We start from the raw sequence: 23,860 nt of genomic DNA, 5'->3' as shown, positions 1-23,860 counted from the left end.
TTTCCACTTGAAACCATCAAAATGGAAAAAAAAGTTTTCCCTTTCAAAATGAAAAAATTATAAGTGCTTAGGAGGAATAATTGAATTATCATTTCTTTTAGAGCTGACGTTATGCATTTCAAGAGTGACATCTTGGTTTGGGGTTACAGCTCTGATAGAATAATCAATGAATGAATAAATGGTTATTCGTTTCTGGATATAATCTAAACTCTGGATCCTTCCTTATATGTAAGGACAGCACCCATGTTGCCTACTATCATCTACATGAACTAGAAGGCCATCCCTCCACCTCCCGCCATGAAGAAGAAAAGAGCAGCAAATATGGGCCAGCTGAGTACTAGTGACTTTAAATTTTTATTTTCTGTATTTTTCATTAGAAAAGAAGCCTTATGAAGTAGAAGTTATAATTCATTTCCAAAAAAAAAAAAAAACTGAAGCTCAAGGGTGCTAAATTACTTCCCCAAAGTCAAACAGCATGTAAGTCACACAGCAAGGATTCAAACCCAGTTCTTATATTAAAGAACCCACATTTGGTTCCACTCTATGAACGTGCGCCCTCAGATACCTAAAACTCTCCACCATCAGAGAGCAGGAATGGGAGAGCGTACGTACTTTTTTACTCTTCCCTTACGTTTCTCTTTTCCCAAAGAATCATACTCAATATTAAGAAAGTGTCTCTCTGGGAGATGCCAGTCTTTCTTTCCTTGGCATTTTCTTCCTTCTCACTCTCTGGTCCCGTGAAGTCTCAGCTTGAAGGTACATCATCAGAGAGGCCTTCCCTGACCCCCTGGTCCAAATGAGACTCCCTCTGACATGCTTTCCCGTAGCACTTGATTTTTTTCTCTTATAGTTGTCTCCAGAATTTAATCACATATTTATTTGGAGCCTTATTTGTGTAAAGTCTCTTTCCCCAACTAGAACATAATAGTCCTGTCCATGGCATATAGTCCTAATGGCTAACTTTTATTGAGCACCAACCGTGTGTTGGGGCCTGTTCTACGCTCTGTCCATTAACTATCTCACAACAACCTATGAGATAAGAAATGTCCTTGTTTTGGAGGTGACAAAATTGAAACACAAGAGAGGCTAAGTAACTTTCCCACGACAAAAACCTAACAAGTCTAGGAGCCAAGTTGCAAACCTAGGCATTCTAAACCCCTGAGCCCATACTCTTGAACACGACTGAATAGGAGTTCGATGTACGATGACGCAAAAGCAACTGGCTTACCATACTCACCCCCTGATGACTGAGTGGAGTGCTAGAATCTGAGATGGAGAGCTGTGCAGTGAGCGAGGACAAATGGTAATGACATTATAGATGATGAAGAGAGTGGGTGCTGGCAGTCAGGAAGTGGAACCTTTATAAACACTTCATTTGCCCTTTGGTGTAGAACCAGGAACTTGTCTTTGCAGGGTGCTTCTGTGGAATTAAAATGAGAAGCATTAATTTGACTTGAGTTTTGTCCAAATTGCTACATATGTTGAATTATGAACATATTAGAAAACTCTGGTCTGTCTTTCACTGTTCGGCTCTTCCCTCAGTTAACTAAATCCAGAATCTCATGTAATGTCAATATCAAAAGTTCCTCCAAATTCTGTCTTTTGGTCCAAACTCTCTAGATATTTAAAGTAAATTTTGCATTATGTTAAACATTATAGGGAATAGAGCTTCCTTGGCATTGAAAACCCTCCTGTTGGTGAAACTTCCATGGAAAAGGTGAACAGCCAGATATTGGCCCTCTTAAAATAAATCTTCATGTATTTAAAGCAAGTTACTTGTACTAAGATTTTTTTCTTTTTCAAATGTAAGAAATCCATACCCTCCCTTTGGTCTTTCTTTATAAATCCTATTCTGATTTTATAATTACTTTCCTATTTTTCATCTGGACTTCAGATTTTTCAGATATCTATAATATATAGTTCCCACACTTACTTCATCTGAATGGAGTAGTACCATATTGTCCTGATTATAGAAAACATGAAACTGAAAAAATTTATATTTTATACTCTTACATAATTTAATCTTTAAGATTCACTTTTTCAGAAATATATATTAATTGCTTTTATTCAGAATTAGTATAAATATATAGCATATCTAATATTGAAAAAGAGTTGCTTAAGTTATCTGAGGCATAGAAATTTTTGTTTTCTAAATGTTGATTTGTAACCACTATTTTAGAATAAGAATGATTTTTTTACTGTAAATATGAGTGCTTAGATTGGCCATTTCTTAGTCTTTTAGTATTGCTGTGTTGCTAGAATTCTGCATTTGATCATTTTGTAAAATAGTGATTAATGAAAATATTAAAGATTCAAAGAATTTGATTTTGCTATTTTGGTAAATTGCAAGTTTAATTGACATATAAATCATGTAAATACAAACTCTAGTCAGAAGATAATTTTAAAAGTACCATAATTTTTATATGACCTTGAAGTTCCAGCAGTCTATTGCATAACTTTTCAAGAGAAGTCACATAGAGGAAACCTCATATTTTCTTAAATTTATTAGTGCTTCTTGGTGGTCTAAACTGTTGGGGTTTTTTTTCAAGGTTTCTTTTCAAAGCAGTAATCTTACTTAATTGTTTAATGTTTGTTCTCATGTAAGTCAATTTGAGTTCTTTTTCAGAGTAACAATAGGAAATACATAATGACAAAGAGCAATGAAACCTAACTAGGAAACTCAAGTATACTAGTGTTATATTTCTATATAATGATGTGGAGATAATGCTTTTAGCTGCATGACCACCATATTAGCCACACATCATAAAAAACAAACTTTATAAAAGCAAGAGGTCAAATTCATTACAAACAATTTTGTACCCTTTGCTATAGCTAAGCATTTATCTTTAATATTGTGATTTTCCTTTCATTGAAAGGACCCTGAATCTCCCATTTTCTGACAGGAGAAAGAAGATTTTTCAAACTCCAAAGGTATAAATCAAATGAGACCATCAAGGAAATATGCTTTATATTCCTGGGTTTAATGTTTAAAACAAAATGGTTAGTCTTTTTGCTTCAGAGATTTTAGCTTCAAAGATGGTAAACAAAATCATATGAGTCCATTTTCTCTCGTTAGTTTTCAATATAAAAATTTAATATTACTAATAATTTCATTAAAAGTTTTACTTTTATTATAAAAATTAATAGTCCTTATGCTTGTAAGATCTTTTTAAAAAAACTGTGAAAAAATTATTTTTCTTTATTACAGACCAAGTTATTCTAAGAAAGATATTTCCAAGTTGTAAGATAATAGAAGGACATCTTCTTACTCATTAAGTAAAATAAATTTGGGATTTGAAGAAGTTAACGTGTCTTCTAAATTGTCTTCCTTGTTCTAAAGGAATTATTTTCTTTTCTAACAAGGTTTGCCCAATATTTATCAATTTAATTATTTTTTTTTAAATATTTATACTTTAAGGGGCTGGCCCCGTGGCCGAGTGGTTAAGTTCGCGCGCTCCGCTGCTGGCGGCCCAGTGTTTCGTTAGTTCGAATCCTGGGCGCGGACATGGCACTGCTCATCAGACCACGCTGAGGCAGCGTCCCACATGCCACAACTAGAAGAACCCACAACGAAGAATACACAACTATGTACCGGGGGGCGTTGGGGAGAAAAAGGAAAAAATAAAATCTTTAAAAAATAAAAATAAAAATAAAAATAAAAATTATACTTTAAGAATGGTCCTAAGAAGGAAGTCCTTGAGGGAGTAAGAGGAAGAAAAATTGAAACTTTCAAAACATAAACAAATCTTTCCTTTATTCTTTAGCATCATCAAATCTTTGGGGGTATGTATATTTTTAATGGATGTGCATATTCTTACGTACTCCTTGAATAATCTTATATTCTTCCTTAGTTTATAATTGGAGATCCAAATTTGAATCTAAATTCAGTATCTTTTTTATTTATGTATATGTGTTATATTAGTCAATATTGCTCTGAAGTAATTTTCACAGCTGTTTGACAATATCAAGAATGCACATTTTTCTATCATAGATCTTAAAGTGAATTTTTTTTTTTGAGCAAGATTAGTCCTGAACTAACATCCACTGCCAATCCTCCTCTTTTTGCTGAGGAAAATTGGCCCTGAGCTAACATCCGTGCCCATCTTCCTCTGCTTTATATGTGGTACACCTGCCACAGCATTGCCTGATAAACAGAGCATAGGTCCGCGCCGGGATCTGAAGCAGTGAACTCTGGGCCGCTGAAGCGGAATGCACGAGCTTAACTGCTATGCCACCAGGCTGGCCCCTTGGAAATGCATTTTTATATGCAGTTTGGTTTTGGTGGGGAGGAAATATCATTGTGATTTGCCATCAGTATTATCAGAGAACACACAAATGTTGGGGTCAATTTGTTTCTCCTGCCCCTTTGTTTACTAAAGAAATTACTTTATGGTTAACTTTAGAGTATACGAACACTATGTATATTTTTTAACTGAAAAAAACAAACAAGTAATATTCCTGGGGTGGCCAAGTATGCAGTTTCAACTCTAGAATAAAGATTCAGATTACCTCCAGTCTTGCAAATCATTCATGAATAAGGCACTAGTAACACCACGAATCTGAATCTCCTGAAGAGATATAGACAGAGCTTTATCAAAACTATGTGCTGAGCCTAGTGCTAAATATAAGTATAAATGTGCCTTTCTCATGCCTGCAATTTTCTGAAGTCCAAAAGTTCTTTGGATGGTAGGCAGCAAGCTAATACTTCCTCTGCATAATTTAAATGCATTCCTCATCTGATGAAAATGTAGGGCTACACATTCTCTACTTCAAAATCACATTCCCTTCCAAAATCTTACTATTTTATGGGTCAATTGAATTTGAGGATGGCTCTACCTCTCTATCCAGTGTAATAGCCATATCTTCACTTCAAATATCACGCTGGAATTTATAGTGGTTCTGCAGTCATTGCCTTCTTTGATTATCTGAGCAAGCATACCAGGGGAAGAAAGATACTTACCAAGGAGTTTTCATTTGCCCCTTTCCCCCCATTTAATAACCCAGTAAACTCCTTGAAAGGATTGTTGAGTGTTCTGGTCCATCTTTTGATGGTGTGCTAATTTTTGTGTATTATGATTCATCTAAGAATCCAGTAAGAAATACCTCTTTCCTCCTGTTAAATTATTTTTTTTCATTATTTTAAACCCCTGCTTAATTTGCAAACAGATTTGGGTGCTTCGCATTGAAAGGAATAGGTATGATAAAATTTTAAAGCAGAGAAAAAAGGAAAGAGCACAATAATAATGGAGGGAGGGAATAAAAGAAGTGTGAAAGAGAATAGCAACATCCTGCGGTGGTGGTCTTGGGCTCGTGAGAGCTAATTCTGCTGGTCTCTTCACCCGTCACAATCAATGGCATCAAGTTGCCGGTCTGACATCGGCCATGGTGAGAGTATTTACACCACAGAAATGTACACAAACCAGGACTTTTTTTTCCAGATATGTAGTTGGCTTATCAGCACATTGCCCTAAAACTTAAATTAACCTTTGTATTAAATTACTGAGATATAAGCTTCGTTTTATTCCCTGTAGAGGTTTGGAAACCTAAGTCAGACGGTTTCAACCCTGCCTCAGTCCATGAGCGATGGGTGCTGACGAAGGAAGACAGTCTATTCTGCTGGTTCATTTCTTCATTAGGAGATACTTGGTGAGGCAGTGAAATAGAATAGATTACATTATTTGTCCACCAGTCACAGACACTCTACTTTGCCACTTCTGGTTGTTCATTTTGGGCAAGTTACTCAAATCCCCTATGCCTCTATGTCCTTATCTAGAAAATAAGGATAATAATAAAATAATATTAAACTCTAGAGTTGCTACAAAGTTTAAACAAGATAATGCTTGCAAATTACTTCACATAGTCTATGGCACGTGGTAGGAGCTCAATACGTGTTCTCTTTTATGACAAGGCTGCCCCCATAGATGAGACTCTTTATAAGACACCAGAAGTACCAATATGAGATCCCTGCCTTCAAGAGGCTTACAGTCTCGTGGAGAATTGGTAGTTCCTAATTTACATCTCTGACATTCTGCTGCATCTCACAACATAGCTGCCCTACATTTTACCCTTCTGCATTTTACAGTTCAGTCTAGAAATGTGTACTTTTAGAAATCTAAGGTCCAACAAGTATTAAACCTGGAGATTGTAGTAAAACAGCCTAATGAAGTTACAAAGCTTTTTTAATTGTCATTTTTATTCATTTTTAATTTCCATGAATATTCTCATAGTTTTCATCAAACCTTTCTTTTCACGTAGCCTAAACACGTAGCAAAATTTGCTTTCTCTAAGTGTTGTCAACATTTCTGTAGATTTTCTTGCTTCAAAAAAGTGTTTAGTACTAGGATTTTGTTTTTGAGGAGAGTTTATACTTTTTGTAGTCTTATTATTTTGTTACTTTATTATTTCAACTAGATGTTTCACACAGTTTAATTTTATAGAGTTTTGTCTTCTAGAGAAGATGTTTTGGAGAAGTGGACTTTAGAACATCACACATATTATTACCATTTGACACGTATTGAGCCAAACAGTCCCTAGTGTTCAAGCCGTTCCCTGATACCACATTGGATTCCATGGGCAGCTATATGTATTAAAGACTCTATAGCAGCTAACTGCTACCTGGACAAGGCAAAAGGTATAAATCAACCCACTATCTATTATGCCGTTCTGTATCCAATATCACACTTTAAACAGGTAAAAAGCCTAGGGAAAAATAGAAATATGAAATTTAATTCCATATGACAAATATAAATTTTATATAAAATAAATCATATACATACATACATAAAATATTGTGACCAAAATAATTTTTAAGTATCTAATTGAGTATTTATCTACATTTTTCCCCATAGGTGTGAGATGTCAAAAGAACATTAATTATATGTGGAATAAGAAGCAGCTGGGAAGCTGGGAATTCTAGAAAATAATCACTTCTAGTATCTTCCCTCTGTGTAGATCATAACTTAAACCCAGTGTGACTGATTTGTTTATGTTTGAAGAGAGTGGGGAAAAGAATTGTTGAAGAAAGCTAGCATGACTTTCAGGTAGCTGGTCTCCACCCAGAATAGCTTTCATTGTCCCACTTGTACTTTTCTAGTCTGTCTTTGCATTTGCTACTTTCTGAAGATAAAGTGTACCATGCTAAACATAGATTTGACATAAACCAATTGCTATGTACCAGAAATTCTATACCTCATGAGACACTTCCTGAACATTCTGAATTGCTGGGTATCTTCTAGCAGCTCTCCAGCTTCCTTCGTAGCAGGACAGATTTCTCTATCAGAGGAGTGTGGTGGAGGTGAGCTTGGGTCCTGCTAGCATTTGAAAATTGCGTGTAATTTCTTAGAGAAGTGGAACAGCAGGTAAATACAATTAAGCCGAAATCAGGCCTGGAAGAGAGTTGCTGAGCCTCAGCATTCTGTTGTCAGAAGTCAGAGAATAATTGGATTAAGTTAAAGACTTATCTAAAAGAAAAGCCAAATCTGGAAAAATCAAGAAAATTTTAAAGAAAACGGGAGAATTAGTTCTATAAGTGATAACTCCTCAGTATATTATGACTGGTTTCATTCTCAGAGAGCAGTTAAGGTAAGAAAAGCCAAGAGAGAATAATAAAATGACACAAGATATTTTATAAAAATGTTAAATTCCAAAGTAAGATTTGTGTGAAAGACTACCAAATTATTCCAAGTGTTTTTTAACTTCAACTTCTTTGGTAGAGTTGATCATGATCTCCTTCAACCTAGAAAAGAGGATGAGCTGAGGAACTTCTCGGGTTTTTTTATGGAGTGTTTTCTGACATGCAATAAGAGGATTTATTTCTCCTGCCACCCAGTTCTCCAGTACCAGCTAAGTGTCCAACAATTCAATTCAATTCTGACACTAACTATCCAGAGTTAGCCCAGACCCCGCAGATTAAGGACTCAGCCCCACAAAACTGCCTTCACTTCACACTTCACCTACAAATGGGGTGCCCTGGCTACCTGCATTTCTGCCCAGCTGAGTACAAATTCAAAGGTTCCCGCAAGCCCCCCTCAGGCTCAGTAGTTCGCTAGAATGACTTGCAGAACTCAGGAAAGTACCTTACTTAATATTTCTGGTTTATTATAAAGGCTACAACTCAGGAACAGCCAAATGGAAACATGGTATAGGGCAAGGTGTTGGGGGCGGAGGTGCTGGGGAGGGTGTGAGCTTCCATGTCCTCTCTGGGTGTGCCACCCTCCCAACACCTCCATGTGTTGACCAACCCAGAAGCTCTCTGGACCCCAGTTTTTAGGATTTTTATGGAGGCTCCATTATATAGGCATGATTGACTAAATTCTTAGCCATTGGTGATTGAACTCAACCTCCAGTCCCTCTCCCCTCCCAGCAGGTTGGGGAGAGGGAGCTGAAAGTTCTAATTACATTTTTTGGTCCCTCTGGCTACCAGTCCCCATCCTGAAGCTATCTAGGGGCCCACCAAGAGTCACCTCATTAGCATAAACTCCAGTAAGGTTGACAGGGGTCATTATGAATAACAAGAGACATGCTCATCATTCAGGAAATCCCAAAGGTTTTAAGAGTCCTGTGCCAGGAACTGGAACAAAGACCGCATATATTTTTCATTATATCACAGAACCAAATTATGCAACGCCTCGCATAAGCTTCCTCAGTATCCTCGGGGGATTGACTCCTCTTCTGAGACCAAATTAGATTTTTGGAACTAGCGAAAAACAATGCTTCTCAACTTTTCCAGAAGTTATGAAGAAATTAATACTCTACAGTGTGTTTCAAAACTTATGACCAAAGCAAAGTAATACAGTTTTAGCGAGCTTAAAATCCTCCAGTTAGTAGAACTAACATTTAGCTAACATTTAACTTGACTTCTTTGCATACTGTGATTTACACAGGAGCTTCGTTCTTGATTGAGTTTATATATGAAGGTGTCACATGCCTACGTGTTATCAGATGGTTTCCTCCTCCTTGATTCTGAAAGATGCTTTCACTTCCTTCTGTTGAGTGTGTTCTGTTGAGAGTGTTGGTTATTCTTTCAGTACTGACAGCTCATAGAGAATGCTTACTGTGGCAGAGCTTTCCTTAGGTAGCTCCTTGTAAACCTATAGATGAACTACACTAGTCTCTTTTTTCAGTGTGCTCACTATAGGTCATGGCCAAGATGGCTCAAGTCATAAATGCTTTGGATCCTTTTTGAAAAACACATGAAAATATCCATGTGGTAGGCAGAATAATGCCCCTCCCCAAAAGTTGTCCTCATCCTAATCTCCAGAATCTGTGAATATGTTGTATTACCTTACATAGCAAAGGGAAATAAAGTTGCAATGGGATTAAGGTTGCTAAACAGCACACAGGGAGATTATCCTGAATGACCTGGATGGGCTCAATGTCATCACAAATTCTTAAAAGTGAGAGAGGGAGCAGAGGAGGCGAGAGATATGAGATGTGCTGTATGGTAAGGAATGACCCCACTGTTGCTAGCTTTGAAGATGGAGGAAGGAGAACACAAACCAAGGCATGCAGGGGGCTTCTAGAAGCTGGAAAAGCAAAGGAACTGGATTATCCCCTAGAGCCTTCAGAAATAGACACAGCCCTGCCAACACACTTATTTTAGCCCAATGAGACCCATGTTGGACTCTAGCCTACAGATTTTAAGATAACAGATTTGTATTGTTTCAAGCCACTGAGTTCGTGGTGATTTTTTACAGCATCAATAGAAAACTAATACAATCTGGGATTGTGTTTGCAGTAACCATTCTAAAACAAACCTACGTCTCATTTCTGAACAGCGAAGCGAAAGGTTCCACTCTAAGAGAAGCAAAGGTTTGCACAAGGAGGGGCCCTCATTGGTCTCCAGGTCCCCTTGTTCCTTTCCTGATGTGTGCCAGCAAAACGTAGACATGTGAATGACAATTAATAAAGGAAATGTGATGGCCTGCCTCATAAAAAAAGTATCTATTTGTTAGAGAATTAAAGATACCACCACTCTGTTCTTATGTTAATTCTTAGAAGCTCTTTCGTTATTATGAGAACAACAATTCTACTAGAAGTCTTCATTCATACCTGTGTGCTTGTGTCACGTACATAAAATAAATTAGAAGATGGTCTTACTGTTTCCAGAAACTCTGCCTAATTCTTCATGTAATTTAGTTTTCATATAACCAAGCTTTTTTTTTTCCTTACCAAGTTTGAGAGTGGAGAAACTTCAGGTGCTGATATACTAATTAGTCTTTGTGTCAGTTACACAGAACACATATTTGTTCTCTTTAATATGTGTTCTTTGAGCCATGGATGTCTCTAATAGTGTAGCATGGTTTAACCTCTCCAAAAATCAGCATCAAAAAGAATTACAGTGACTTAGAACAGTGCATTCACACACACAAAAAAAGAAATGGTGAGAATGAAACAACTGAAAATTGTACTTTGTTATCTGCTTCCATATATAAGCTCCTTGAGGGCAGAGATCGGTTCTCATTGATTATCTTATCCCTAGCGCCATAATAAATCCTTGACAAATGAATGTTAAATGCAAACTTTTTTCACAAGGCACTAACAAGGAATATCTTGAACTTAGCACTGCCTTGTTTAATTTATATTCATTGCCTTCTCAATGCCATAGGACTATTTTATAGACTACCAAACTTGAAGCCAGTCACTTGCCAAAAGGCCACTGAGAGAAACTGGAAAAATGAGAAACAGTGCTTCCAGTTCAGAGCTCCCCAGTCCTGTTTCCTGAACTATACAATTCAGCATGCCCTGAAAGAGATTCGGGCAAATTTTAAAGAGGTCAGAAATCAGGAAAAATTAACTTTAACCACGTTGAAAATATAGAAGAAGTGTTTTCTTTAAAGTAATATCACAATGAAAGACTATGCCCCACAATTTCTCTTAAAAAAGAAAAAATACTTTCTGTTATAATCATTTTGGGATTCGCTCTCTGTTTCAAACAGATACTTCATTCTCTTCAAAGATGAGGAATAGTCTTAGTCAATTGGCTAGACCTTTGATCTGTTCACTAGGGAAGACGTTATCCCAAAACTACAAGACTAGATCTGATCTTGTACTTACGTCAAAGTCATCAATACTCTGGGGGTTTGTCTCTTTTCTGTTGACCCTGTGAGATTGCTCCTGAGAGCTGAATGATAGTTGAATGGCAGTTAACTACTTATTAAACATCCCTAAGAGGGTTTTGTGATTTACTCCGAAACTTGGGTCAATCTCAAGGTTCCAAAGTGTATAGGGACATTATTTTCAAATCATTCCACTCCTTGAGTTTGAGAAGTCATTTGTGCTTGGCGTGAGGCTGTCCGGAAGTTGATGTAGTACTGGGAGGGTGGAGCAAAGGGGAAGGGAGGGTCTCATGGTAGACTACGATGCTATGCTGGGGTGAGGCTTCAGTCAGTGAGCTTCACACAAGAATCGTAACCCAAATAGAGGAAACCCTAACGTATTCTTTGTAAATTATTTGTTGCCGGGTTGGTTCTAGCAGTGATGTCCGTTCCCAGAAGTGCAACATGCACACAAAGCATTTAGTATTAATAATGAAGTACAAAGTATAATGTGAATATCTGGACAAATCACTGCTTTTCACATGGGCAAGGATAAACATTCTGGACATTGCTTAACAGTTTTCAAAAGTCTAATATTAGAAATCAGTGTCTTTTTGAAAGGTGTGGCTCCCTGCCGCACCAGTCTTCCATATGCCATCCTATTCATTTGGTTTTCTCCCTTTTTAGCCAGCTTGGCTGAACTAATCACTAGAGGTTCCTTCTCCCCAGATGCTCACTAGAAACAGTTCGATAGTTTGACATTTCTGGAAGGAATGCATGATTTTAATGCCATCAAACTACACATAATGAGGAAAAAGGAGAAGAAGGAGGAAGAAGAAGAGAGTCAGTAACATTGGCACAAGGGCTTTCTGCTGAGTCTGGGAAAGCTGGTCTGCTGGCCGGTCCTGCGTCCAGGCACCAGCCCTCAGGCTCTCAGGCTGAGGCAGTGTCCTGTGAAGACTATAATTGAAGCGACCATTGAGATCCTGGAGTCCTCAAATGTCTGATGGTGTTTCTGGTGCTGTAGCCTCTGACCCTGGTCCAAAGTTAAACCATCAATGCCCAATCAACATACTTTTCCATATAGATCTTGAAAAATGACCCAGATCTCTAAGATAGAGTTGCATTTGAGAAGTAAATCATGATTTGTCAGTAGCATACTTTAAATAGACAGCATAACTCTGAAGGCTAATCCAGGCAAAATGTGAGCCTAGCAGTACCTGAATCTCCTGACAGCATCAGCACATCCCTCCTTCGCAATCTCTGAACATTTAGGAGTCGTGTTCTACTATGTAATTTAAAAAACTACTTTCAAGACACTCCAGGATATTTATGTCACACGTTAAATTTTTTCATTAATATAGTTATGAAAGTGAGTATTTCTCTGAAAAGACTTTAGCGTGATTAGTCATGTTTCTAAACCAACCAGAACACTTCTTTGCACCCGGAAGTTGACTTAAAAAATATGAAATCATATGTAATCATTAAACAAATGTGAATCCTATAACCTGAAAAATTCAGAATTACTGACATTTTTTAAATTGCTTTTTTGATTTTTTTTTTGCCATTCAGATGTCTCATTCTGGTTCCAGATTTGGCCATTTGATAAATGTCAGTGATGCCCCCGAATTCATTCATGCGCTAGGGGAATGTCTAAAGTCAGCAACTGCCTTCTGTCCCTTGTGGATTTGTTGAAATCTCTTTTCCTATCTGTCTTTCCACAGTGAATGAATTCTACATTAAAACTTACTGGTTTCAATAAGTTTTAAACCATGTTGCTATCCAATTCATATTGTGTTTCAGACGATTTGATTAAAAACTATAAAAGAACTACTTGCAACAAAAGCTTCTCAGAGCGGAACACAAACACTCGTGAAGTGGGCATGTAGGACTTACCCCACGCTCACAGCTTTGGAGGGAAATATATGCAGAAGAGGAATAAATCACAAACTGAGTCCCACCCCTAGGCCTCCTTACACGTGAGTCAAGGAGGTTTAAATGTGCAGTGGCCAGTCTTTCTACAGGCCAATCTTAGTTACGCATCCCAGCTTTCAGTGTCTCACAGGAAAGGGAGGAGGTCTTTGCTTAACGAAGATATAGAAAGAAAACCAGCAACATCGTCAGTATTAAAGTCAGCATAATAACATTGTCCAAAAAACAGACTCATTCATAAATCATAGTCATTGGAGCCTTGCCGTTCAGTGAGATCTCTCTTTTGATTAAAATTAAAATTAAGCATATTATATGCAAATGAGGAGGTTGACTTTTTTGATATTTGAATAATAATTTGGTAGTTCTGGGATATTTACATGCACTTTATTATTAATACACTCTTAAAGTTTGGATGTTTCCAATTTGGATGGCATATATTTGAAAGCAGTTTTTCTCTAAGCCAGGAAACAAATTAAACAGTGCTTATTAAAAGTGAGCTTTTATGCCTAAAACTTTAAATTTGCAAATCCACGTAGAATACAAACTGTAAACAGTCCCATGCTTTGCTGGTAACACAGGCTATCCTGGGGCACAGAAGCATGAGAGTGCTTCCATTATTGAGCATAACCTTGTGAAGAAGTTGCAGCATTAGAGATATTTTCCCTTCTCTAACACTTCTAAGGAGTAATTTAGAGCTTTTTGCCATCGGAGATGATACAATGTTTAATGAAATAGCCTGTATAAGGTGTTGGACTAGAAGAAACTGCAACATTCAGTTTCTATATAACGTTTTTCACCACTGTGGATAACTCGTCAGATTACAGAGGGGGTGATCACTGGTTTACTAGATTATGAACTTTGTCTCTGATCTAGATAATTTGGGGTACTTTGATTTCATTATAGAAGTTCCTAGACTACTTGTGGGATAAAACAAATGCTGCGACCGTATTGAGTTTCATCAAGCTGAATTAGCAGAAAATAAAGATAAAATGCCTTTCTATTTAAGAACATGATGATGTTTTAATTGTTACAGCATTTGGCATGCCTAGTGTATACAATCCTTGACATTCGCATAATCACAAAAGAAAGTTGTTTGGGATTTTTCTTTTATTTCCTAGTTTCCCCTTTCCTCTCTAGAATTTCTCCCACCCCCATCCCAGCCCTGGCTTTTAGCTCTCCTCGCATTTCTCCATCCTTTTACAAAGAAAAACTCTATGCAGGGAAGGGATACATGTAAAAATACCTCATTTCTAAGTAGATGGGCCAAAGCTGCTTATTACCTCGCTGTGATGAGCAGACCACCACCGTTGTGACAACTGATGTAGATGCCTCCAGGGTAAAACAAAGGTTTACATATTACACAAGCAATTTAACTGTTTTCTAAACATATTGCCAAGACAGTGGGAGTTGGCAGCCCACACTGTGTTTTAGGTTTTAGAGGCTTGGATTAGAAGTGACTGCTGATTATGAACCTTTTTTTTTGTCTTCTATGAACTACAAGCAACCTAGTAACCCAGCAAAGAATTCTTCACAGCCCTTAAACTTGTCTTCCTAGCTTCCCAAGATTACATACACAAATCACTTGACAAAAGTGGTGCAAGGGTCTTGTGCATAGATAACCACGCAAGACAATTGTCTTGTTCTAACCCTTAAAGAGTTCCGCAAAGTGAAATGTTTTATAATCCTTTTTTGTGCAGTGGGCAAGGAAGAAAAGAAAAGAGTTTGGGCAAAGATTATCCAGAAGAAAGAAAGAGACTCTTTTGGGGTTCCAGTTGAAACACAATAAAGAACATAATTAACTTCACAATTCTTTGTGTTTTTCATTTGACTGCAGGGAGGAGATGAAAGAGGACTGCTAAGCCTTGCATTCCATCCCAATTACAAGAAAAATGGAAAGCTGTATGTGTCTTATACCACCAACCAAGAGCGGTGGGCTATCGGGCCTCATGACCACATTCTTAGAGTTGTGGAATACACAGTATCCAGGTATCACTAAAACGCATCGAGGCAGAAATATTTCTTAATCTTATTTTCTCATTATCTCTTCATAATTTTTTGTTTAGAAGTTACGAACAAATAGCCATAAGGTAGCAATAATTAAATCATAATCTCCCTCTTGCTTAAAATCCAGTACGTTGTCTTTAAGGAAAATTGAGAAAAATGATAGTTTGGACACTTTTCCTTAATTGTCTTTCAACTCAAGTACTACTTCTGAAACTTAGAAAATAATGCAACTCTTAGGTCATTTTTATTTGCTCCATTTCAAGTGTATGTTTCTTTATTTACATGCCAGGTATACACTTCCCTGTTTGTGTACTATTTACTTTCTAATGGATAGACCTTACATCTTTAACAATCACAGTATTGTTTCCTCCCCCCATGTAGAAAAAATCCCCATCAAGTGGATCTGAGAACTGCCAGAGTCTTTCTTGAAGTGGCAGAACTCCACAGAAAGCATCTGGGGGGACAGCTGCTTTTTGGCCCTGATGGGTTTTTGTACATCATTCTCGGTGATGGGATGATCACACTGGATGATATGGAAGAAATGGATGGATTAAGGTAAAAGAAAAAAAATACCTTCCTCTTGATGTTAAAATGTTTTAAGTGCCAGGAAAAGGGTCAAAGTCAGTGAGTTTAAGAAGTCTTTGAATTATATCACCTTGGTTAAGTATTTAACTTTTGTTATCAGTGTCTGCATTTATAAAATGCAGAGGAATTCAATAATATGCTGATATCATAGTTTTCAAAGTCATTATACCCAGATGTCCTAAAACGAGTTACTGCTGTGTGGTTTGCGCTCTGCACACAGCTATATGCACAGCCCTGAGAACAAGCAGCACCTCGTGCTCCAGGCAGCCGCTGCTGTTCAGCTGCCCTGTGCATCCAGGTGGCCTTCAACACTCTGCATAATGGACTAACATGGTCCAGTGGAGCTTCTTGGGAGACATAAAACATATGGATTGGCAAAAAGTAAACAGGACAGATGCAAAAAGTAGCGCACCACTGATGCTGCAATCCTTGACCACCACCGAGCTGTGTCTTGGTGCTGTCACTTGTCTTAAGCCAAATGGCCCCGGTTCCATTTCCCACAATATGGAATTTGGAATTTGAATAACTTTGTCTTAAATGGGGGATGAGTCTTTTATCTATCGAGCAATCTCTTGTATTTAGTTTAGGTGAAATACATAACAAAAACAGAAAACACTTACATCGTCCTCCAATTTCTTAGTGATTTCACAGGTTCGGTGCTCCGGCTGGATGTGGACACAGACATGTGCAGTGTACCGTATTCCATACCGAGAAGCAACCCGCACTTCAACAGCACCAGCCAGCCCCCGGAAGTGTTTGCCCACGGCCTCCACGATCCAGGCAGGTGAGAACACAAGCCTGTCGTCTTGCCTGCTATAAAGCCAGACTGGGATTCCGGAACTGGGAAAAGAAGGAGAGCACCAGGCACAGAGCAGCTAAGAGTGGTGTCCAAGATTGTGCCTCTAAAATCACACCAGCTCATCATCCGAGCACTCTTTCTCCTGTTATTAGTGTGTGAAGCATTTTGCGAAGGCAGATTAGACACAGAAAAGGACAAATTCCTGGAGAAAAATTGCCTTAAAGTTTTGGAAGGTTATTATTGGTTAAATGCTGTTGGACTAGTGTAATGATTAAGACCTTAATTTTTCAAATTCAGAGAGATAATAAACCTTTTAATTTGTCTCCTTAAACCCCTCTAAATGATCATTTCCTTATATGTTAAGTGGAGGTGATTATAGCTACCTTGCAAGGATGCTGTAAGAATTAAATACAAATCTGTAAGTAAAGCAAAAAATAGAGTGTCTGACACACCTGGGAGGTTTTAAATAAATTATAATTCTTATCGCAGCTTCATTTAACATATGATGATACACTATCAATCTGTAAGGAGTTGAGCTAAATGTTTTTTCTCTTGGAAAAAATTACAAATACTAAAGGAATTCATCTTGACAGTTTACTATAATGAACCACAAAGAAAGGAACATTAAGAAGTATGTAGAGCAAGAAATTCTGGGTACACTTAAGAAATGCTATGGCGTGCATAGCAATTCTGTGATGAAAGTTTCATCCAATCTGTGGTCTGTTATTCATACGAAGGGCTATCTGGCCACATTCATTCATTTACTAGCTTAGTTATTATTGCTATTTAATGTTTATTGAGTGTTCACTATGTGCAAGGTGGGTATTTCTCGAACTTTTATTTTTATAATCCCTCATGCCCTTCATCTCCCCTCCATCAAAGTCCAACTCTACAGTTCATTTCCTTTTTGGCATCTCAGCAGATCTTAAAATCTGTGCGACAGGGAATACTTAAGGTGGGTTCAGGATGTGGAGGAAACTGTCACATTCCATTCCTATAGCTCAGAGCTCGAAGATACCAACACAAAGCAGCACTTTGAAGTTGAGCAGCCTGAGTCACCACAATCCCACTGGAGTTTTCGTGCAGCCTTCCCGGAGCTCCTGAACCCTCAATGCAAAAATACAGGGTGAAGTGCTTTACAGACCTATCACATGGCAGGATGCCTGTGCTGTGAAGTCTTTACCTCCTCCAGCCACAGAGGGCTGAAGGAAAAGTCCACCTCCCTCCAAGACTATTTCAAGCAGAGGAAGATTTAATAAAGCAAAAAGGAACTAAAATAATTATTGGCTAAAACTAAAGCTGACTTTTATTAATCACCTTGGTGCAGAGTACTGAACTAAGTATCTTGTGCGCATTATCTCATTTCTGCCTCTCAGCAGTAACTGGCATCAAGCACCTCCCTTTTTTTTTAAGACTTCAATTTTAGAGCCATTTGAAGTTCATAGCAAAATTGAGCAGAAGGTGTGGAGATTCCCACATACCACCTGCCCCCACACGTGCAGGACCTCCCCCATTATCAACATCCCCCACCAGAGTGGTCCATTTGTTACAACTGGTGAACCTGACACATCACAGTGGCCCAAAGATCATAGTTTAGGGTTTACTCGGTGTTGTACGTTCTATGGACTTGGCCGATTGTGTAATGACATGTATCCACCGTTACAGTATCAAACAGAGAAGTTTCACTGTCACTCCTCTTTTCTTACATAAGAAACTAAAGCTCAGAAGAATCAAGTGGTTCTCAGTGGACCTAGTATTCAGCTCTAGAGCTAGACCTTATGGCCCCCAGCATCTCCACCTTTGGGAGACCTGGCCTCTTCTTCCAGATTTGCTCTTTCTTGTTAGAAACAAGTCAAACTTGTTTTTTTGTCATAGTTTCTCCATCTTCAAAAGAAAGGCAATACAGGAAAATTTTCTCCCCCGAATGGATTTGGTTCCACCTTAAGACACAGCGCGCTCTGTCCTGATCCCTGCCAGGCATTGTATTCTGTGAATCATTGAATTAAAGAGGACAATAAAGGGACTGTTGCCACAGAACAACTAACCCATCTTTGGCAGGTCAGGCTTACAGTTTCCCCATTATAAATGGGATCATTCAGAGCCAACAGTTTTTGTTTTGTTGTTTAAATAATTTCTGCATTTGACTCATGTCTCTTAAGCCCTAGAACCTACTCTCAGATTTTTTTATTTTTTAATAATTTTATAGCCCCAATGGTTTTTTGTTGTTGCTGGGGTTTTTTGGGTTTTGGTTTTTTTTAAGTCATTAATGTATTTTCTTGGTCTAAAACAGTGATTCTCAATGGGATGGTTTTACCCCCAGAGGACATTTGGCAATGCCCAGAAACATTTTTGGTTTTCACAACTTGGGAGGAGAGGATCATTACACTGACATCTAGTGGTTGGAGGCCGGAGATGCTGCTAAACATCCTACAATGCTCAGTACAGCACCTCCCTCACTCCCACCCAGAGAACTACCTGGCCCAAAAGTCAATAAGGACAAGGTTGAGAAACCTGAAAAAAAAAATGCAACACTGTTTTCCATATTCGTGAGAACGTCAAAAATTATATTGTTCAACTTCTTTCTTCCTCCAACCCAAACTCCACATGCCCAGTCCTTCACTGACTAAAACATACAACTAATATTGAGCCCCTTTGTTTTCCCAGGTTTGAACTAGGTAACAGAAATACACTGATAACGAAGTTGGAAGTAGTCCCTGTCCTCAAGGAGTTTACAGTCAGTGGCTTAAGTCACAGAAATATTCTGGCCCCAGATTAGGGGTGACATGAAGACACAGTCAACTTAAAAGCCCATAATGGTTGTTAGGGATGGCTTTATTTTTATCCCCTAAATCGGAGTGCACACTTTCCTTTGTTAGAGCAGCCTGAGCTTTAGAATATAGCAATCCATATAAGAAACATAAACTCACAAAATTAATGCTATAACTAATTCTATATTGTGAGTTCCAGGTGTGAGTTGATGCTGCTGATGATTCTTATACTTTACCAGTGTATCATATATGTGATATTCCTTAAGAGCAGGCTAACAAATGTTTTAAGTCAGTGTACACATTCATAATGGAGGGAGATACCAAGAGAAATTAAGAAATATTCTCCAGAGACCATTCAGCTTCAGCAGAGTAAACAAACACATCAGGATGTTTCCTTCAGTGGTTTCTAGAGGATCCAAACTAAATAGCCCATAGGATCCTTGCCAGCCCACAAAGGGTTCCTATGTCAGGAATCTTCAATCTGAGTTTGGAAGATATTCCTGGTAGGAATTCATGGGTGTCCCTCCCTTTTGTTATTCAGATGTGCTGTCGATCGACATCCCACTGATATAAACATCAATTTAACAATACTTTGTTCAGACTCCAATGGAAAGAACAGATCATCAGCCAGAATCCTACAGATAATAAAGGGGAAAGATTATGGTAAGTAGAGCATAATTTGTTGATTTGGCTTTAGTTTGGGCTTTGTTTTATTTTAGTCTATTAATTGAAGAGAAAAGGATTTCTGCAAAATGAACATTGGGAAAGCATAAAAACACTGGCCTAACAGTGGTGAGGGAGTAAATTGCTCACATTTTAAAGGTCCAATGGCTCTTACGAGCCCTAGGTGTTCCATTTGGGTAATTACCTTTCCCATGAATTGAATGGTGCTCTGTAGGTCCAACAAATTTAATGGACCTTTAAAAGTTAGCAGTTTAGATTTTGCTCATCTGAGAATCAAGATGAATACCTTCTATTTATTTAACGTATAAGAGAGGACTTGTCTTAACATTTTATACACAGAGGAAAAAACAAATGTTACAGGTAAGAAATTTCTCAATACCCAACATACTTGTCTCAGCAATTAGGAAAATTATAAGTGTTTCAAATAAGAATGTAATTTTTTAAAGGTGTTTATTTTACGGAAAACAAAGTAATAGACTTGTAAAAACATGTTATTTACCCAAATCATGGAAATGAGACATTTGGACATTATTTTTAATAACATGATTACTAGAATATTTAGAGTACACATACAAAAAATAAAGTTGGATAATCATGAAGTCCAAAAAACTGAATATTTTTCAATGTTTTAGTATTTACTCTTTTTGGAGGAAGCAATATATCAAATATTATTATGATTCAGGGAACACAGTAGATTAAGATTATTAAATTGATTGCTTCTTCTATTTACTCATTCAATACAGATATTTATTTAGCACCAGGAATGAAGCAGCTGTGTCAGTTCATGTGGTGTTCAGTTATTTTACTTTATTTTTTTTTCAGGTATTCATGTATGTGTCTGTGTGCATCTTATAAAAGCCAAACCAAAGAATAATGTGGTTTGAAAAAAAAAATGTAATGAGTCACTAGCTTGATGGAATTTCGGCTATATTTGTAGATTAAACTAAATTCTACAATCACATTAATTGGAGTTCAGCTGAAATTGGCTGCAATATTGGCAGTCCTACATTTATGTATTAAAAACATATTCACAGAATCCTCTCACAATGTATACATATATAAAACCACCCCGATGTACACTTTAAATGTCTTACAGTTTCATTTGTTGATTATACCTCAATAAAGCTGAAAACAAAACAAAACCCCAAAATAACCACATTCACAGTGCTTACTACATACCAGCCACTGTAGTAAGCATTTCATAAACTTTACTCATTTTATTCACAGAACAACCCTATGTGATAAGCGCTATCATTAGCCACGTTGTACCAAACTGAGACACAGAAAAGTTAATTATCACACAACATAAAGTGGCAGCGCCTAGATTTGAACTCAGGCAGCCTGACTCCAGAGTTCATGACCTTACTCATTCAGTTATGCTGCCTCTCAGTGAGCCGATGATTTAAAACTTATCTTTTCTACTTTTTATAATATCATACTCACCATAGTCACACGAGGAGGGGAGAGAACTTTAAAATTATTGTCTTTCCACAAAAGCTTTTGCCTAAAATACTACCTATTGATAGTGTCTTATTTGACATTAGGCATGTAATAAGTAATTTTCAGATTAATTTGCAACTGCCTTTAGATCTTTTCCATTGCAATTAGCATACGTGTATTCAAGCATAGAATGACATGCTTGGAAAGATTGAGATACATGACTATACACATGTAATTCAAAAGGAATGACGGCAGTAGACTGTTAACCACCCAACTCTATAAACAAAACTATTAAAATATTTTAAATGAAGATATTACTTGACTAAGTGACAGTGGTTTTAAATATACGGCAAATGTGGTTTTAAAGACCATTTATGTACTATACTTTTATTTCCATTAGAGTGTACACTGTTAAACATTTTATATAACTTGACAGAGGTCTGGCTCAATTTATTAAATAATGCAGAGGCATTTCTACAAAAGATTCAGTATTTAAAAAATTAAGTATTGTTTTCTTAAAGTATTTTGGTTCTAAAGTAAATAAACGTGATTTCCAAAATAACTTAATTCTAATTTCATTGAAAATGTGGTGTGTCCTGGCAATTATAATAACAGCGAGCACGTATAGAGCATTTCCATTTCGTTAGGCTGGAAGCCCTTTAAATTTTATACTATTTAAGCCAAGGGAGTAATTATTTTCACTAAATATCTATAGCAAGGATTCATCTTATGCATCATGGAACACATTTCAGAGTTAAAGTGAATTATTGTAATAATTGTTGCTTGGCCTCTATTACTTTTACTTTATGAAAATATTTTTCATTTGATCTAATGCTATCTTTATTTCCTCCCAGAAAGTGAGCCATCACTTTTAGAATTCAAGCCATTCAGTAATGGTCCTTTGGTTGGTGGGTTCGTTTACCGAGGCTGCCAGTCTGAAAGACTGTATGGAAGCTACGTGTTTGGAGACCGTAATGGGTAGGTTTCCTGATACCACAATTTGATATATCAAATGGCATATCCTTTGATTAGTGTACAAACGACCATAAAATATTCAAACGATTATCTCCCCTTGGAGGTCAGGTCTGGGACACACATAAATATTATTATTTACTTTTAGTTCCACTATATATGGTGGTTTAATTAAAGAACTTCCTAAGAGATGCTTTTTAAACAGACTTGATCAAGTTCATAAAATAATTTTTTAAGAGCAGAGAAATCCTCAGATGGACTTTTCATATTATGTAGGCTCTTCCCTTCATCCTTAACATAAATTTACAGTGATAATGTTTAATTTGAACACTGTTGTTTTACATGAGTTGTATAAATATTTTAAAAAATCATCTTGGAACGCTAACGATTTTTGTTTTTGCCAGACTGTCAAGACTTTTGGCAAAAGAACTTAATTTGTCTCTATTGATAGGAATACTATAAAATTAAATTTTAGAAGTCACATTATGGATAGTTGTAAGAAACTCTGTGATGAAACCCAAATTAAGAATCTTGTTTCCCAAGTCACTGGCATTCAGGCATATGGCAGAGCTGATACGCTTGGTCGCTAAAAGGAACTAGAAAAGTGTACTGACCCCACAATCTTCCCCCTGTCCCTCTCTCTGATTAATAGCACAGCATGGAGTCTAGTCCTGGAGAGGAAGTATCATTCTCTGGATGAAGGGGAGGGCTTTTCTCATACTCAGGTACTTTTAGTGCCCCCTCCAAACAAAATATCTTTCAGTACTTTCTCCCCACATAAGAATTTCACAATATTCACACACATTATGGGCTGTATTATTTTTTCCCTGTAGAAGCCAGGTCTATGGCACAACAATTATTTATTGTGTTTTATTTTAAACATTTTTATTGTGTTTTTTAAGCAAAAGCATGTTTTCATTGTAGGTTTATGGTATGTTTTTGTTGTAGGAATTTCTTAACTCTCCAGCAAAGTCCTGTGAGCAAACAATGGCAAGAAAAACCGCTCTGTCTTGGCAACAGTGGTTCCTGTAGAGGTTACTTTTCAGGTCACATATTGGGATTTGGAGAAGACGAATTAGGTACTGTACAGACTATTTCTGTTAAATTCTGTTCCCACTCCCTTGCCCAAGAGCCTTTGTTCTTCTCTGAAGAATAAGTATAGCAATCTTCTCCATTTGTCGGAAATGTAACCCCCAGCAAAGATGCCCTACTGTAGAGATTAGAGATAGTCCAGTTACGTATTCTTTTCCAATAACCTTTCTCTGGCGGTCTTTAAATCATATTTCCATTTAAAAAATATAAAGGTAACAAAGCAGGAAAATGGGAGGCAGGAACAAAAGAAAATTGTTGAGTCCTGAAGAGAGAGAAACCTTTAAATGTCTACTGATATTTGTGGTGCATCGGAGTCATTTGTTTATATTCTCTATCGGAAAACCTGTCCACTTATCTATGTCTCTTGGAATAAATAAAAAACTTGTTGCAATCTGAATCTCACCTTATCCTGTAGATTTCCTAATTTTTTATTTTTTTGCCAACTGGGGCATGAAATTTGTACAAGGTAATCAGAGTTTGTAGATCTGCTTTCCAACAGAATAGAAATTTGGGATACCATACAATATATTTATTGGTTGTTAACAAAA

At 37.2% G+C, this 23,860-nt stretch overlaps 1 protein-coding gene across 3 annotated transcripts in view; it reads left to right on the top strand.

Moving 5' to 3' along the window:
• The window catches only part of HHIP (hedgehog interacting protein), a 90,311-nt gene that overhangs the window by 41,222 nt on the left and 25,229 nt on the right, over positions 1-23,860 (top strand). For all 3 annotated transcript variants that reach the window (XM_070608906.1, XM_008524790.2, XM_008524789.2), the window contains exons 5-10: positions 14,803-14,954; positions 15,354-15,527; positions 16,198-16,341; positions 19,666-19,787; positions 22,103-22,226; positions 23,169-23,299. In XM_070608906.1, coding sequence (XP_070465007.1) covers positions 14,803-14,954; positions 15,354-15,527; positions 16,198-16,341; positions 19,666-19,787; positions 22,103-22,226; positions 23,169-23,299 — 847 coding nt within the window. The remainder of the gene's footprint in view (positions 1-14,802; positions 14,955-15,353; positions 15,528-16,197; positions 16,342-19,665; positions 19,788-22,102; positions 22,227-23,168; positions 23,300-23,860) is intronic.

The sequence above is a fragment of the Equus przewalskii genome, chromosome 2 (assembly GCF_037783145.1).
Source record: "Equus przewalskii isolate Varuska chromosome 2, EquPr2, whole genome shotgun sequence".
Lineage (NCBI taxonomy): Eukaryota > Metazoa > Chordata > Mammalia > Perissodactyla > Equidae > Equus > Equus przewalskii.
Note: the sequence above shows the minus strand (reverse complement) of the source record. Positions and strands in the feature narration are given on the sequence as shown.